This window comes from Callorhinchus milii, unplaced genomic scaffold (genome assembly GCF_018977255.1).
Source record: "Callorhinchus milii isolate IMCB2004 unplaced genomic scaffold, IMCB_Cmil_1.0 Scaffold2, whole genome shotgun sequence".
Taxonomy (NCBI): domain Eukaryota; kingdom Metazoa; phylum Chordata; class Chondrichthyes; order Chimaeriformes; family Callorhinchidae; genus Callorhinchus; species Callorhinchus milii.
The window spans coordinates 15,312,155-15,330,760 of NW_024704743.1; the positions used below are offsets into that span (position 1 = coordinate 15,312,155).

Here is an 18,606-nt window from a genome sequence, read left to right on the forward strand (position 1 = left end):
TACATTGTCCAGTGGCGTAGAAAAATGAGATTGCTACAAATCACTGATTTTTGTGTTTATTATTGTAACCTTTGACTAGAGTATTGTGCGGGTTGTGTTCCATGACCGAAGGCTACAGTACACAGAGCACCAGCAGCTGGAAGGGTGGAAGTGGAATAGGCCTGGTGATCGACTTCTTGATTTGGGTAATTTTTGTTTTCTGTTCTTTGTGCCTGTCCCTCTTTATTTTCCTTCTGCGGTACATTGTTTAGAAGCTATTCTATCAAGTTAAAATTAGATTCAAATGCCCTGCAGTGAGTTTTGTCCTCAGTCATGTTAGAGTTGGGGTTGATTTGTTCTGATTATCACAGTTAATGATTATCCAAATAATTTGGGAGTTAATGCTGGCTTTAAATATTGCAATCTATTATATGTAATGTTTGTTTCTATCGTTTGTAGTGTATTAGGTATTGTAACCTTTCCTGCTTGCCCTTTAGTGATCTAATATTTTTTGTATAAAAAACACTTCACAGATATTCCAATGTCTGTTGGAATTATTGACCCCAAGACAAATCCTGCACAGCTGAATTCAATTGAATTCTTATGGGATCCGACAAAACGTTCATCTGCTTTTATTCAGGTTCGTTCGAACATTTCTATTCTTATAGAAAAAGTAGTTAGATAGAATATCTGAGAGGATCCCATACTAGTTTGTACTATCCTAATATCTGGTTGTATAAAATATTCTGTTTTGTTCATGGAATTGTTTCATTCTTGAGTGAATGTAATGAAAACCACCAGTAAAATGGGCAGGCAGAGCAGATTAAATGGTTATTTGATGGAAGTGCAAAATCTACATGCTCTAACATGAGTGTAACAGTTAACTTTCTCCTTGAGCTCTCATTGCATGGATCACAGTTGTGGAGGGTGCTGGCAGTATGTGCATCTTTATGTCTGTCAGTTCTGTTCTTAAGACTGGCACAATGATTGATATAGGGGAGAGTCCTTAGGTAACTTCTTTCGATAAAGTAGTCTCTGATCCTCACAGTTGTACAATTGAGATTAGTGTAACAAAACAGCATCCTGCTGTTCACCTCAGGATAAATTACTACTTTATACATTTGCTTAATGCAGCAGTCAAAACTCTGATTAAAAACTGAGGAACAACAACTTGTACTTTTGTAGCGCATTCCCTGTAAAAAGTTTAAAAATATTTGATTGTAGTTTCCTGACATGAAAGGTGCTATACAAATGTAATTTGTTATTGTTGTTGTAGTTCTGGGAAAGTGTTTTGTGCATTTTAAATGTTCTTCCATTCATTCATTGGAACAGTCCAAATTGCCAGTGATGTCTGAAAGGCGTAAAAACTGCTGAATCTGAAATGAACCATTTGTTGCTTTCAACATATCATGTTGTACCATATGCTGGAAATGCAACATGTTCTGCCAGTGGTTTGTGGCATTGTTGATTTTTAATTTCTAATGTGATAATAAACAACATTTTCTTACAGGTACATTGTATTAGCACAGAGTTTACTCCCAGAAAGCATGGGGGTGAAAAGGGGGTTCCATTCAGGATCCAGATTGACACATTTAAACCGAATGAGGCTGGAGAATACACAGAACATCTTCACTCAGCCAGCTGCCAAATCAAAGTTTTTAAGGTATTATTGTTTACACTTTTAAATTGTGGTGGTACTTGCACATAGTTTGTGAAAACCAAGTATTTATGCATCGTGTTTGTAATCTTTTGACAACTATACAGTAGACCCTTTTTTAAATCCATGAGTCTTCACACCACTGTAAAAAGCTTTGAAATGCTTAAGCTTTTCATGTACTTCTCTCATTGACATTATTTTTATTACTGAGGAATATAACAACTTGCATTTATATAGCGCCCTCCACGCCGGGCGGCATCTCAGAGCGCTTAACAATGGCAAAGGCCGAGTGGGGAAGGGGAAGGTGACAGTAGGCGCGGTCTAAGAGGAAGGTCTTCAGTCACGACCTGCAGATGGGGAAGGAAGGACGAGGCAAAGTGGTTGAGGGAGGGTGTTCCAAAGTTTTGGGTATAGTGACTGAAGGCACGACCATCGATGGTGGAGCGGAGGATTCAGGGGACACGGAGTAGGCTGGAACCAATAGAGCAGAGGCAGCGGGTACTGCTGTGAGGAGAGAGGAGGTTAGAGAGCTGGGGGGGTGCCAAGGAATGGAGGGATTTAAACACTAGTGAGGATCTTGAAGTCGATCTGCTCTGTGACAGGGAGCCAGTGTAGTTTGGCAAGGACTGGAATAATCGGGGTAGGACGTTTGGTGCGGGTGAGAATGAGGGCAGTAGAGTTTTGAAAGAGCTGAATTTTGTGAATAGTGGAGGAGGGGAGTCCGGTGAGGAGGGCGTTAGAGTAGTCCAGCTGAGAGGTGACAAAGGCGTGGAAGCGAGAATAGAAGCCATTTGCAGAAATGTAATGCTGGCGGTTTGTGAGGTAGGACTTGAACCAAGCAAATGCGGACCGACTGAGATAGATGGTGGAGGACAACTCCATGCACTTGCTTCCAAAACACATTTTTTGTTCCTTCTTTTCAAACTGATCACAGGAATACGTTTCATATGTTTACTTCTTTGCATGTCTTTTGTGATTATCCATATTGTTTTAGAAAATAATTTGCGTACAACAACAACTTGCATTTAAATAACAATCTCATAGGATAGTGTTTCAAAGAGCAAGGGTTGAGGAGTTGGCCAAAGGCATGTCTGAAGAGGTAGATTTTACAGCTTGACTTGAGACCCAAGAAAAGGGATGGGAGAGGAAGGGAACTGCAGAGATCACTTGGGCAACTTTCTGAAGCTAATACTTTCGTCAGTATTCCGTGAATTAATTTGATGTCTATGATAGTGAAAAAGCAGTATTGATAGATTTTTCCTCATTCATCCAGGTCTGTGTGGACTTGCACCATGTGTACTTTTGGCTCAGTATCTGGCTCATATATCTATGCACAGGTCCAATAGAGGAGCAGTTGAGAAAATATTAATAAATTACAGAAGGCAAAAAAGTAAACAAGTTTTAAATAGGAAAACGGTCAAGCTTTTAAAAGCTAGTAATAGAAAGTAAGCAACATGCATAATTCTCTCCAAATGGGCTATATTCAAACGCTCTGAGATGCTACACTGCGTGGAGGGCGCTATATAAGTGCAAGTTGTTGTATATTCCATCATCTTGGAGGAGCATAAAAGCACATCAACCTGGCACCAGAGCCTGGAGTGTAGTGCATTGACATCCAGGCGAAAAGAGTGGATCGTTTGGACACATCATTTGGAATCCAAATGAGTTTCTGTCAAATCTCTACAATCTGCAATGCATTCATTCAGTCATAATGCGTGTGATCCCCTAATCACGATACAATATTGTGTTTCATGTTGGGGCGCGCCTCAAAGCGACAATACGTGTTGGGCTCTCAAACTGGGGTGTGGGAACTGAAGAGGGTGTGGATGGGAAAGATGACCAAATATTCCTAGGCCTGTGGATATTTTAGTAAAATGTGTAAGAGGGCACCAGCCTCGCCACCCCATCTTGTGTGAAACCTTACAATAATAATCCTTTCTTTGGTATAGCACCTTAACATATTATCAAAATGCTTCACAGGATTTTACTGTAAGGCGTAGTAACTGTATATTTCCAGACGTATGAGGCTGCCAGTGTGGACACAGCAACGATTAAGGAGATCATAGGCAATATGGTTGAATCGATCCATTGTAGTTTGCTGAAGCTTTTGTCATATGGTCAAGAGATGAATGACCAATTTTTTTTGTCTGAGGGATTTTTACACAGAACACTGGGAGAAATTCCCTTTTGATTGCTGTCAACGGTCTGTAAGATGATTGCTTTTTCCAAACACACACACATACATATTTTGAAAGGGAACTGAGCTCAGTAGTTTTTTTAAAATGGAGAATTTTCCTCATGAAAGGAATGTAATTGTAATGAGATAGTCCTGACTTGATGACTGTTAGTTTTAGATGCTATTTATTTTCCTTATTTTCTAGCCAAAAGGAGCAGATAGAAAACAGAAAACTGATAGAGAAAAAATAGAGAAACGAACACCTCAAGAAAAAGAAAAGTATCAACCTTCATATGAAACGACAATCCTGACTGAGGTAAAATACAAGATCGGCAGTTAAGGAAGAGCAATCAGAATGAAGCAGGTGCCGTTTTTCTGAAGGGAATCCTAATAACACAGTAAAACTAGAGTACTATAATCCCAATAATTCTCTAATATAATTTGTATCTAATCTGCACCTATTGCCTTTAGTACTTGTATATAAAGATTGCAGTGGTCTTATCGTGCTGTTAATTTTCTGTCTTTTATCCTCTTTCATTTTGTATTTCTATTCTAGTTCTGTAGATTGTCTTTCCTTTTTTCTCTCCACCCTCTCTCTCTCTTCCCAAAAAATAATGCAATAATTTGTGGATGAATAGGGAGGTAAACATTCAAGTATGGAACACTGAAAGGGCTTTTGGCACACAAAGCCCATTTCCACAGGCCTTGTATGATTTACATTAATCGTTGACTCCAGCGTTTATTTAAAATTTTGAAGGATATTTTTGAGTAATTTCCTGATCTTCAAAGGTAATCGAATAGACTAGCCATCCGTCTTGCTGCTGCTTCTGACTAATTTTCACTGACCACTCTATCTTTTCACAAAATACAATTCTGTGGTGTTTCATGGAGGAGTTTGATTATCTCTCTCTTCCCGTATCCTTATAACTTTCAATTCTGTTCCTCAAATTGAAGTATAGCCACCATTTTATTTATGAAGATGGTGATGTTATTTCCTGGGAGTCTCAGATTGCCACCCTGTGAAATTTCTTATCTCTTCTCCAGCTTGAAGGGCTTTATTTCGGACATATGTCCTCCAGTTCTATGCTCCTTGTCTGTGTTAAATAGTCTTCTTCCATCTACCCTGCGTATGGTTGAAGCATTTTATAAAGCATAATAATATTCTTTCTCAGTCATTAATTTTGTGAATGTTTCTTCATAAGTCAAGAGCTTTAGATTGGTGGCATTATTATTGACATTCAGTCCTAACATCAATTTGTCATTAACTTTTGTACATAGGATCTACATCATTGGATCCATTATTTCAAATGTTATCATTGAGTTAATCAACTTGGGCAGATTTACTTAAAAAAGGCCTTGTTGGTCAGTTTTATATTGATAGGAAACATGGTTAAATGGTCAATAACAGAATTAAATTATTTTCTAATATTGCTTATTGGACATTGTGCTTTATGTACCAATGTCCATTATCTTACATTCACTGTATCCACACTAAAGACCATTTCTTACACCAATCTGGCCTCTTATTTTTAAAATATCATAAGTACATTTTTGTCTTATAACTCAATTTTAACATGTTGGTCTTCCCTGGCATGCTATGGTGGTGCATTGTGCTTCTAAAAAGAAAATCTTGGAACAAATTCCATCATCATCTTTCTCTCGATTTTCTACTTTATTTGTGAAGCCTCCTTCACTTCAAGTGTGTCATTTAGTTCTTCCAAAATCTAGTGAGTCCATACTGACTTGAAGGTTACAGGTTTGAATGCACTGTTATCTGATCTCAGACAAGGCAACAGTTGAGACCCTACAATTGACCTCAGCAAGCCTGAGTTAGGAAGGGAAAATCAACCAGGTTTTCTGCTTGTATGCTGGTGGGTGTTTGTATGGACATCGGATGAAGTCAGGATGCCCCACAGTTGTACAGCTTGACGAAGATCATACACAAATGATAGTCATTTAGGCAAGGTACTAGAGGGTGATCTTGGAGCCATATCCCAGTAAAAGGGAAGAGGAGTCGAACATTTTTAGGGCAGAAGGGAAATTTGGAAGATTTAAAGAGAAATAAATGCGTTTTTGTTTCTCCTTAGATCGTTGTTTCTTTTGAGCATATTTAATATAATTTTCAAAATGCAGTCTGAAATAGTCTGACTCCACTGGGTTTCAGAGTAGTAAGCCTGGTTTGGTGTTGGATAAGCATTGGAATGAAGGTTACAGGAACCAAAAGTGGTAGCTCATCTTAATGCATCAACAATGGATTATTTCAAACAAGATGTTGTGTGAAGTACTGGGTTGGTATTTAAAAGAAATTTATAGTGTAATGTTGATCAATACGGGAAGAGAAGTATGTGTGCCCAGAATTGAATGAAACTTGCTCTGTTGTATAGTTCATGGGATTGAAGATCTATATGTTTACAAAAGAAGCAACTGAACAACAAGGAGTATTCTTCATTTTAGTAGGCAGTTAGTTTGGATTTTCAACTGTGGTAAAGTTTTTGCTGAGGGAAAGACGGTGGTGAGTTCTGTGTTAGGACTGTTAATAGGCAATTGTACTGTGTATGAATTTGTTGTTGCTTTCAGAAAAAATCTGGCAATGTGCTGTCATTGGGGTTCATCCCAAGAGAGTGTCTTGAAACAGTTTGTTAAAAATTGAAGTACAGAAATACTTTGACCCTAGTATTCTGCAACATTGGGTTCATTTGGGGATCTATTTCCAGGAGATCACGATTGGATTAAAGGAGTCAAAGTGGTGAGATGTTTGCACCAATAACAGCTGGCTATTTTTTAAAAGTGTATGTTAAGGATAGTAATGGAATGACTGACAGATTGCTGTTACTGAAGCAATTTAAAAGTATATTGCTATTTAATACCTCTACAGGATGTTCAAAATCAGTATGTTGACTGGCTGAAGTAAGCAAGTAGAAACATTGTGCATTCGTGGGTGGGCAAAACTATGTTTCTGGAGTTTTGGATGGTGGAATCTGATTGTAGAGTTCCTGGTTTATGTTTTGTGCTCATCACCTGTTCAAATTTGTTATCACGTTTTTTTGTGGGTCCTATGTAGCTCGACAACTGTTTAGGGTGCTGCTCATCTAATATGGCAGTACCCTAACTTGCAAATGTCCAACCACAGAAGGGCAAGTGTTAGTAGTATAGAGTGGACTTGTAGGAAATTTGTACATTTAACGGAAACCTGGCTCAAGTGGGAATTAGTCCTAATCAAAAGGCTGTGAGTTTTAAGTCCAAAGTCTCTTTTGTGCACCTCTATTAAGTGAACAAAAACAACAACAACAACAAGATTGCATTTATAGAGCGCCTTTCACGTCGGGAGGACGTGAAGATCAACATTTCTGAGCCAGGCTTGAAGATGGACCACTACAACAAAGAAACATATCTTGAGAAGACAGAAACTGGCATCCAGCATGCCATGCTATACTACTCTGTAACTGTTGCTATCTGATCAGCTCAATAATCATTACCGTATTGAAACATTCAAATGCCCAGACAATCCCATAATCCTGGCTCGAAAATGTCTGAATTTAGATTGAGAAATTCTCTTGTAGTTTACGTTTCATTGACAGCTACCCTCAATGTGAGCTGCGAGAGGGTTTCTAAGACATCGCTGGAACAATCATGATATTGGGGTGTGTGTGCTACCCTTTGTGTAAAGGTCATATTGTAAAGGTTGCTGTGAGCTCTCTGTAAATGCTTTTGACTTAACTTGCAACGAAGTAAGTTTTTTTAAAAAAAACACACAACTGATTTTATGCCAGTCTGCCTGTATTATTGTGGTTTACAAAACAAAAAACATTGCACTAAAAGTTTGGAAGTGAGCAGCTGGATGTGACCTTCTCTGCTTGTAAAGATCTTTTTTCAAGCTCTAGGACCAAAGCCTCAAATGTTTTTTTAAAAAAGTTTAAATCTATTGCATGACAATTACTTGTGCTATATGTAGTAGGTTGTTTGTTTTCACATTCTGCTCTTGAGGTACATTTGCACTGAATGCCAAAGTAGTGCCAGATCTGAAAAAAATTAACCTTAAGATCATGACGATAGAATTATGAGTCACTTATGTGTGGGTTAATTGGAAAAGGGCTGTAGTTTAGCAGTGTCATAGTATCTGACAAGTAAGTTGAAGACCCTGATTTTCTTTCTATGAAATTTAACATTTTAAGTCAATGTTAAAGCTTTCGCTACTAGTGTGCTCATGATGTACTGTATAAATTGATCCGAGTCTTTGGTATCTGTCCAGATGAGGCTTGAGCCTATTATTGAAGATGCACTTGAACATGATCAGAAAAAGTCCACCAAGCGGACTTTGCCAGCAGACTGCGGTGATTCTCTGGCAAAGCGAGGCAGTGTAAGGACTTCTGCTTACCTTTTCATTGTACAAGGCCGCTTGTGCAAGAATACAATCAAAGTGTTAGATATAGGATAAGATTTGATGTACGTACAACATTTGCCGTGAAAGGAAAAAAGTTTGGGCTTGTTGTGCAAAATGTTGAACTTCTTAGCCCTTAAAGGAATTTCCTCCTAAATCTAACACTTGATGCAGATACTCTTATTTCCTCAAAAGGCCACAAAAATTTGTAGCTGCAGTTAGTATTATTTAAATTGGATTGTGTTAATCTTCATCACATTTCAATGTTTGAATCCGCAGTCACGGTTTTAAAGCAGTTGAGGTAGAATATTTAGGGAAATAAATACGGTGCAAGTTTTTACCTCTGCAGTTCAGAAAGCTTTTGATTACTCGTGAAATGATTTAACACTACACAAACAATTTTCTGAAAATATACTAAATTATAATATCTTGATTTTTTTTATATATTGGTTTTTGTGGCCTAACACAGCAAGAAAGTGCACGATTTAACAGGTAGAAATGATTCGCCACTTTGCATTTCATAACAAATGTGTCTTTGGGCTTTTTCCCTATGCTTTTGTTTTCCTCTTTCCTCCCCTTCCCCACTCTCACTAGTATACTGTTTTTTTTCCCTATTCTTTCTTTAAAACCCTTTTGCTGGTTTTGCAGATAACTCATTTGCCCATTTTAACCCAGACTGGCTAAAATTTCCTATATAATGAGATACAAACAATTTTACTGTGTAAAGTTATAGTGCTGCAAATCAAATCGCTTTTCTGTTGTCTTTATACTGTCAAATATAGAATTCAGTTGAAGGTAAACTTCTGATTTTATACAGATGTCTTTAATGCACGAGGCACCACTACAGATATTTAGTTTATTGCACTAATTCATTTTTATTTTCTTTACATCAGTAAACAAGTTTCAAGATGGAGGTTATTACTTTACCTGTTAATATTGCAGCAGTCTTTTATAGTATGATATTGGCAAATCCTGGCAAAAATATGTGGATAGCTAGAAAATATCTATGTAGGATCTATTTATATTGAAAATTGAGACATTCAATGAAAATAGTTTCTTTCTAGGGAAATGATGAAATAATTATTTTCATGGATATGCATATTTGAAGGGATAAAAAGTCCTGAGATATCTATGAATAACTGCCTAGGTACTTTCCCAAATAAGAGATCCTACACTTTGAAACTTGATTTAACTTTGCAAGTAAAATGAGTAGTTGAGAAGAAGGGCTAATAATATTTAATTGAGAAAGAACTTTGAGATGCAGTCTGAACTTCTCAAAATGCTCCTGGCTTGAAATGGTTGATTGTTACTTTGAGCTATTTTGAAAATTGTCGAATTCGCCATTCTCTTGTACCAGACAATTTCTATTCTGCTATTCTGCTATCTCATCTTAGTTGTAATTTGTTCCAATAAACACACCGAGGTGGAATGACAAGTAAATTACAACTTTGGAAACAATTTTTCAGACATGTTTGAAATTAATGTAAAACGAAAGGAGACATTCTTGGCTTCAGTTTTATATTAAGCTACATACCTTCAACAGTTTTACATATTCATGTCTATAACACTTAAAAGTTTTCATCAAAATTCTCAGGGACCAGAATCTTAATTTGGACATTTCTCACTTCTTTATATGATTAGGAGGCGGAGATTTAAATGTTTTGATAAAGTTATGGTGAGAATGGCAGAATTTTATTTTTCCTAAATAAGTCAGTTTAGTTGGCAGTAGTTGCATGTGAACAGCTTTGAGACTTTTTACATGGGAGGCCTGTAAGCTTATTTGTACATTTGGGAGTTAATATACCACCCACAAATTGCTAGAACTGGCTGGACCTCACAATGTCTTCTATAATTATTTAATCAAACACTTCAACAGTTTTGGAGCTGAATTAATATCTAATAAGGGTACATTATTGAAATTAACAGGTGATCAGTAATCTGAGTCATTTATCTGAGTGGATTTTTATCAAACTATTACGATAAATAATATTGTGCTATATTCAGATTTATAGATTTGGGGAAGAAGATTTATTTATAAATAAGAAAGCAAAAGGCTTCCAGTTTTATGGGAGTTGGCATGCTGGATGGAGAATGATACATTTGGAATATGTTCACTTCCTTTCTTTACTCTCCTTGCCCCTATTTAGCTTTTGAAGCTTTGCATAACTGAAAAGCTAGGAGTGGAATATTTTATAAAGTGACTTATGTGGTCAATAATAATGTTATTCAGACCATTTTGGTAGAGCAGACTTCCTAAATTGCTACACTACTATACAATGCAAAACTACATTTGTATAGCGCCTTTCATGTCGGGAGGATATGAAAGGCTACTATAATGACGTGAAACATACTATAATATTTTAAATGCACTTGCATATTTTTCCCTTCTGATTGTATCTTTGGCTTGTTCACTGCAAAAAGTGAATTTTAACTTTGCAGAGATCACCCCTGCATCCATAAGAGTTATTAATCCTACTTGAAACTTCCCAATTGGAATTGTGAGATAATGAAGAATGTATGAGTTTCTGATCCAAATCCTAAAACTTGAGCCTGAATTTGACATCCTCAAAGTGCTTGTACTGAATTTGCCTGTTAAAATACGTAAATAGTCAATATTTCTGGATCCATAAATGTTATGTTTTTTCAAGATTATGTGCATTGTTTTGTTCAACTATAATTATACAGGAAAGAGAAGAGAACAAATCTGGCAAGACATGTTTTACCCCGTAGGAATGGTGATTCTGGTTAATCATAGGCCAGCATCGATGGTGTCTAAAGACTATCCCATAAGAAGTGGGAAGTAACATAGATAGAGTGAAATAGGAAGTAAAACAAAGCGAAAGAGAGGAGACGATGCCAATATTCTCTTTGTTCCTGCAAGTGGAATCATATCTACTGCAATCTTGGAATGTGGCCTTGTCTTATTGGCCTTACAGAGTGCCTAAGGTTAACCATTGCCTACAACTAAACCCTATGTATTACATACATGGCTGTACCCATCCTACAAAACCCTTGAAATGGAGAGGATTGAACATAACCAGAAGTTGTGAGACTAGATACTGAATTTAAATATACAAAACTAACAATGTTATCAATATTAAAGGTACTTAGCCACTAAGATAAAGCGCATAATTCTTTTAAACCTTCAGACTTTTAATTGAACAATGCATGGAGAGTGTTTTATTGTTTTCTTCCTATCTCACAGGTTTTCACTTAGTGTTGTCTGTATTATGTTGCCCTAGAATCTCCTGCAAAGAATTTCTGCTTGATGATCAAACTTGAATGCTAAGTTACTGGTGGCTAACAAATTACAAGCAGAAAAGCTGCTGTTTTATCATGCCAACCAACCATAATAAAAAAGGAGCAGCTTAATGTGACGTGCTTGTGGCTGAATACTTTGAACACTTTTGCCACTGTTAAATGCTGTGGCTAAAGATAATAGATCAACTAGATAATTATTTGGGGAGGACAAGTTTGCAGGGCTGTGGGTAGAGCGCAGGGGAGTGGAATTGAATTGGATAGCTCTTTTTAAAGAACCGGCACAGACACGATGGGCTGAATGGCCTCCTCCTGTGCTGTATAATTCTATGATTCTATAAACAGAGAACAGTGTCAGGTTTTCCATGTAAAAACTTTCCAGACTGTTTTCTTCTCATTGGCCCTATCTAAATAACTAGCCAAACTGGAAAAAAAAAGTGGGAGCAAAGCCACCTCTTCAGATGCAGTTCCTGCCCTTTAAATAGTAACAATCAGAAGAGAAAAAAAAACAAGCAAAAGGTCTTATGCATGTACACGCTTGGCAGGGATGAAATTGTGTCATATATTGGTAACGTCAAGAAACTGTGACAGAATCATATGTGACACAGTGTCCTGGAAAACATCAAACCAAGAGTCAGTTAACTGTTAACTGTTGCTCATAGCTGGAGACGAGTATAAAAGAGACATTAGAATTGCCTTTCTTTGTACTAAAGTTAGATACTGTAAGTCTGAAAGGTTTCCACTTCAAGTGAAAACCTTACTTTGATATTAATGACATTTTGCTGGCTTGTGAACTGTGAGATATTTTTGCTTATGGGTCAAGCCTGCATAAATTATTTAGTTACTTTGTATAATTATTCATAGCAGTGAATCAACCTCTTTTCAGAATATAAAAGAAACTGGAGTCTTTTATGTTTACACTTGAGGCTTTTCAGTTCTGGCTGATTGATCAAGGCGGACAGTTTCAAAGCTTCAAAGCTTCCAAAAGTTGACATCCAATATTACCATCATACACTTCCAGGATAGATAACAGGGTAAAGTCTTGAGAGAATTGGAGTGGATTGACCAATGGTCTACTCTTACCTGGAATTATTACTGTTCTAAAACTCCCTTTGCTTTGTTCCAACAACTTTTTTTTTAATCCTATCACAGACCATCTCTCATTACTGCAGTATAATATTGCTGATTTATGAACCAGCCAGGCTAAGGAAGATCATTGCTTAGAAGCATTCAAGACAGTTTTTGGAGCTGAACTGCCTTGGAAGTGGCATAAATCATAGAAACAGAGATAAGAATTCGGCCCTTTGACCCTGTCCTTGCCACTTTTGAAGATTGTGGCCAATCTGCAACTCAATTCCATCTCCCTGCCCTCCTCTCTCCATATCAGTTAATACCCCAATCTAACAAGCAGATACAATTTGTCTTATAAATTCTTCAAATCACTGCCTGCACTGCCTGCTGTGGGAGTGAGGATTCACTTCCTGTACGAAAAAAGGTTTCTAGTCCAGTCCTCAAGTTTCCACTTGCGAGACAATTGAGGACTAGAGGTCATAGTCCTCAATTCTCTTGCAAGAGGAAACAGTTGCCTGTCAAATCCCTTCATAATTTTATACACCTCAATCAGATCCCCCACAACTTCCTGAACTCGAGAGAATACAAACCAAGTTTTTGTATTTGATCATAATTTTGGCCCTCCACACCAGAAAACGTTCGCCCACTAATACAATCAATTCACTTTACAATATATTTTGTGAAGATATTTTGAGATGTCTCAACGATGTGCTATATCAAATACAATTATTATTATATATTCTAATCATTCCAGTAAATCTACACTGCCCACTTCTGGCCAATATATCCTTCGTAAGTTTTGAAGCCCAAAACCACATCGCTGACTCCAAATAGGGTCTGACCAGCATTTTATACAGCTGTAACATAATTTCCTGACTCTTGTATTCCAGCCTCCTTGTGACGAATGCTGACATTGCATTAGCCTTTTCAACAACCTTCTGCACCTATATGCTACTTTTTAAAGATTTATGAACCTGAACACCTAAATTTCTTTGTTCATTAACACTGCTAAGAATTTCTCCGGTCAGAATGTAGTCAAACTAAACATTCTTAGGTCCAAAATGAATCACCACATTCAACTCCATGTGCCATATTTCCGCCCATTCTCTTAATCTGCCTATCCTCCTTTGCATTTTCCACTGCCTCCTCACAAGGTACCACACCTTCCAACTTAGTATCATCTGCAAACTTGGATAGATCCCTTCTACACTTTCATCTAGATTGCTAATATATCAGTGAAAAGCTGCGGCTCCAATATTCCCTTTATCTCAACTGTGTCTCCTAATCAATTTCCCATTCATGCCAACAGGTTGCTTTTAATCCCACGTCTGTTAATTTTAGCCATTAATGTCTTCATTTAATTGTAAATCAAATAGTAAATCGATTAATTGTAAAACTTCAGGCCTGGCTTCTAGTTCAGGTAAAAGGATAGTATGCTATAAGCTACAATCACCCATCCACGTGGCTTCTTAATATAAATTAGGATCTTGAGATTACATGTATGTTTTTCAAGCTTCAACTACTCTTGCATCGTGCTTAATTCAGCTCCATAAGCTAATATCCCGCAATTTATAACTGGTGTCTCACATTCCCTATAAATTCATGTGAGATTGAACTGCTTTCTTAATATTGGACAAACATTTTTTTAAAAAATGAACAAGAATTAGTTCTTCCACATTTCTTTGTTGAGTTTAGCACCAGTTCTGATAATGGTCATGAAATACATGTTTACTTACTTTCTGTCAGCTTTTGCGTCCAACTAAAGATAGAATAGTAATTGTATTGTATGTTTCCTCTGGGTGTATGAAACATAATAAAGAGGAAGAAACTGTTTCCTGTGGCGGGTGAGTCAGTAAATTTTAAGATAATTGGCAAAAGAACCAGAGGGGAGACGAAGAGAATGTTTTTTCACCCACAGAGTTAGGATCTGGAATGCACTGCCTGAAAGGATGGTGGAAGCAGATTTGATAGTAGTTTTCAAAAAGGAATTGGATAGGTATTTGAAAAGGAAAAACAGCAGGGCTATGATGTAAGAGCGCAGGAGTGGGACTAGTTGGATAGCTCTTTCAAAGAGCCGACACAGGCACGATAGGCCGAATGGCCTCCTTGTGTGCTGTAAGATTCTATGAATTGGAGTTTTGGGTTCTCATCCGTGCCTTTGTCACCTCCAGACTTGACTTCTATAATGTCCTGCTCTCCAGCCTTCCCAGCTCTAACCTCCTCAATCACCAGATCATACAGACCTCCGCAACCCACATTCTTTCCCACACTAGCCCACCACTGTCATCCTCATCTGGCTCACTGGTTACCTACCGCCAACAGATGTACTTTGAGATCCTTACCCTTGACTTCTAATACCTCTATGGCTTGCCCCACACTACCTTTGTGATATTTTGAGTGTTATAGCCTACCCACTCTCTGCGTTTTGTCAACTTGGCTTGATTCTTGTCTTTTGCCCTTTCCTTGCCCCAGCCCTTTGGAGCTCTTCCAAAATCCCTCTCAGTTTTCAAACTCTGTCCAAAACCTAGTCGTTTATTGTATCTTCGGCTACTGTTTCCTTCCACCCTCCCCAACCTCCCTTCCAACTATGGCACTGAAGTTGATGTTCTGGACTAAATTATACTAAAATCTTTAGCCCCTAGATTAATCATAGCATGATATGTTCAGTATCTTGGTCTTGTGAGGTGTGCTTGAAGCAGGATTCTTTAGTTGAGACAAATATAATGCATCCAGGGCTAACCAGGTTCCTAGATGTTTAGTGCAAGGTTCTACAAATTTGCATTCTATCTTTTGTTAGCGACATGCGCTTATTTTTATAGTATCTCCATTCCCTTTCTTGCTTACCAGGTTTTTTTTTCAAGTTTCGCTATAAACCCCCCCCCCCCCCCCCCCTTACCACCAAAAGAAAGTAATTTAGGTGTTGGAATTGCAGATACTTTTGTCTATGTACTTGCTGGTCTTTAAATGCGTAGTGTGAAGAGTATTTTCAATTCCTCTTAATTTTTCTGCTTAGACTCCACTACACGTGCACCATCACTATAATTTATACCAAGCACAGACTGTCCTTGTGCTGTGGTTATGAAGGATTCGAAGTTCTAATCTTGATTTTGTTTTACATACTACAGTGTTCCCCGTGGCCAGATAATGCATGTGTGAACAGCAGCCCTTCCACCACTCCTGTGTTTACTTCGGGACAGCAGAGTACTTACAGTGTACCTGACAGGTATAGTCATGCCAATACAGTTGAATACAATTGTGTTAAAAGTTTTTTTTAGGTCAGCCAGGTGTCTTGACACATGCAGAAACCCATCACCATGCTTAAAACTAACCAATCCAGACTGAGAATCCTATGTATGCCACCGACAAGTGGAAGTTCCCATGCGTGGGATAGAATGCACACTCTCCCATTAGGCACAGGCTGCGAAGTGCTGAAGTTTGGTGACACAGCGTGTGTGGGGTGCTGCGGGAACCTCGCCAGCTAAAACCACATAGCTTGCCATTGAAACGCTGTCTAGCAAACTATTCCACTGCTTATCCGGTTAGGACCACCCTTCTTGTTAGGCGTTGGCTTGCACGGTTAACAGAAGTTGAATGGGAAGAATCCCTAACCCAGTGATTGGTCTGCACTTCCAAGTCATGCCATTGAGCCAGTCTGGCTGATCTATAGTAAGCAGTGCCCTGGAGTACTGTGGACCTGCCTGGCTCAGGATCCGGACTACTGAAACAGGCATTTATTATTTTGGTGAGACAATGATAAACATAACCATCTGTTCGTGCCTAAGTCAGAATTGCTGTCAAGGACTTGGGGAAGACAGATTAACATTAAGTAGTAAGATTTTTCCTGAAATTGAAACTGCATCTCACAAGTGCTATTGTTTTGCAGTAACTCCTCTTCACCAAATCACCATGGAGAAGGGACAACACAATGTGAAGTTGAGGTATGTGTGGCTCCTATTTTTGCTTGTATTTGGTAGCATAGTATGTGGTTTGCAAAGTAAGGGAAGAGGCATTCAGGCTTGACTGTGTGTACTCTACACGTATTGTCATGTGCTACCGAAAAATGATGTGTGTAGCACATCACAGAAAAGTGACTTTCTTGTGATGTAGTAAGTTGTAATATTTATTCTAGAAGTTATTATTATAATTGTGCACATAATCATCTGGTCAGTCCCAAAGTCTAACAATATAGTCCAGCACTACTTCATCTTTCATGTTCCTCAGTTGAATTATTTGCTAAATAGCTGTCTAATTCCCTCTTGAATTTGCTGATGCAATCTGCCTGTCTCCTTTCTGGGTAACATCCTCGACACATTCACCATTGTGCAAAATAATTAAATCTGAACTGTTCACTTTTTCACTTCTGAGTGCAAGTCAATGTCCCGGCACAAGCTCTCTGGGACGCTACCCTGTGTGAGGGGTGCTATATAAATACAAGTTGTTACCCCCTTCATCTGGATTTGTGTTAAACATATTAATATACAGGTTATCTATGCCCTTGGGGTTTTTGGAATATTTCAGGAAGACCTCACTTGAATCCTCTCTTAGTATGAATATTCCCAGCTTCTGTATCCTATTCACATCACTCTTGTCTAATTGCAGCTTTCAATCTTGTTGATCTTGACAATTACTGATGCATATATTGCTGAGTGAAGTAGTAACAACAGTACAACAACAGCAGCAGCAAGATTACATCTGTATAGTGCCTTTCACGTCGGGAGGACGTCCCAAGGCGCTGGACAGAGTACAGCATTTCAGGCCCGAGCTGGGGTCAGAGGGGGGAAAGAGAGGGGAGGGGAAGGGCGGTGGCGGATGGGATGGTCGAAGAGGAGGGTCTTGAGGTGGGAATTGAATGAGGCTAAGGAGGGGGAGTGGCGGACTGACTGGGGGATGGAATTCCAGAGGTTGGGGGCAGAGTGGCTGAAGGCTCTCCCGCCAATGGTGGGGCGGGTGGGGCGAGACCATGAAGGGCTTTGTATGTGAGGACCAGGATCTTGAACTGGATCCTCTGAAGGATAGGGAGCCAATGGAGTCAGGCGAGAGTGGGGGAGATGGGGTCACGGAGTTTGGTGCGGGAGAGGACACGGGCTGCAGAGTTCTGGATTATCTGCAGCCTGTGGAGGGAGGAGTTGGGAAGGCCGACAAGCAGGGCGTTTGCATAGTCGAGCCTGGAGGTGATGAAGGCATGATCAAGAGTTTCAGCGGCTGAGAGGTGAGGTAGTGGCGGAGTCAGGCGATGTTATGGAGGTGAGGGAAGGCAGAGCAGGTCATGGCTTGGATGTGGGGGGAGAAAAGACAATTGAGGGTCTAACGAGACACCGAGGCTCCTGACTGACTTAGTGAGTTGAAGTGTGCAGCCATGGAGGTTGATGCTGCCAGAGCCTGAGGTGCTGAGGCGCTGGTGTGAGCCAATCAGGAGGGCCTCAGTCTTGTTCACATTCAACTGTAGGAAATTTGCTCTCATCCACGACTTGATGTCTGACAGACAGTCTGTCAGGACACAGTGGTCCTGGAGTTGAGGGTGGAGGCAGAAAGATAGAGTTGGGTGTCATCCGCATACATATGGAAGTTGACCCCATGTCTGCGGATGATTTCACTAAGGGGGAGCATGTAGATATTAAAGAGGAGAGGGCCAAGGACAGAGCCCTGGGGATGCCAGATGTGACAGTGCGGGGACTGGAGAAGAAACCGTTAGAGGCAACAAACGAGACGGTGAGAGAGATAGGAATCGAACCAGGCAAGGGCAGGTCCGTGAAGATTGAGCAAAGAGGAAAGGCGGTGTATAAGGATGGAGTGGTCGACAGTGTCGAAGGGGTCAGAGAGGACAAGGAGGCAGAGGGAGTCCTGATCATTAGAGATGTTTTTGAATGTCATTAGTGACTTTGACCAGGGCTGTTTCCGTGCTGTGGGCAGCGCAGAAATCGGATTGGAGGAGTTCAAAGAGGGAATGGCGAGAGAGAAAGGAGAGGAGCTGGGACACGACGACTCGTTCCAGGACCTTGGAGAGGAATGGGAGGTTAGAAATGGGGCGGTAGCTGGAGAAGGAGGGATGGGTCCAGGGAAGGTTTTTTTTGAGATGGGGGTGATGAC

General features: G+C 39.3%; 1 protein-coding gene across 9 annotated transcripts in view; it reads left to right on the forward strand.

Moving 5' to 3' along the window:
- The window catches only part of LOC103181535 (upstream binding protein 1), a 50,372-nt gene that overhangs the window by 23,957 nt on the left and 7,809 nt on the right, over positions 1-18,606 (forward strand). For 6 of the 9 annotated variants that reach the window (XM_007898089.2, XM_007898090.2, XM_007898087.2 and 3 more), the window contains 7 exons: positions 80-185; positions 513-619; positions 1,490-1,642; positions 4,018-4,128; positions 8,062-8,169; positions 15,645-15,742; positions 16,403-16,457. In XM_007898089.2, coding sequence (XP_007896280.1) covers positions 80-185; positions 513-619; positions 1,490-1,642; positions 4,018-4,128; positions 8,062-8,169; positions 15,645-15,742; positions 16,403-16,457 — 738 coding nt within the window. The remainder of the gene's footprint in view (positions 1-79; positions 186-512; positions 620-1,489; positions 1,643-4,017; positions 4,129-8,061; positions 8,170-15,644; positions 15,743-16,402; positions 16,458-18,606) is intronic. The other 3 variants (XM_007898092.2, XM_007898094.2, XM_007898093.2) reach the window with 1 other exon arrangement.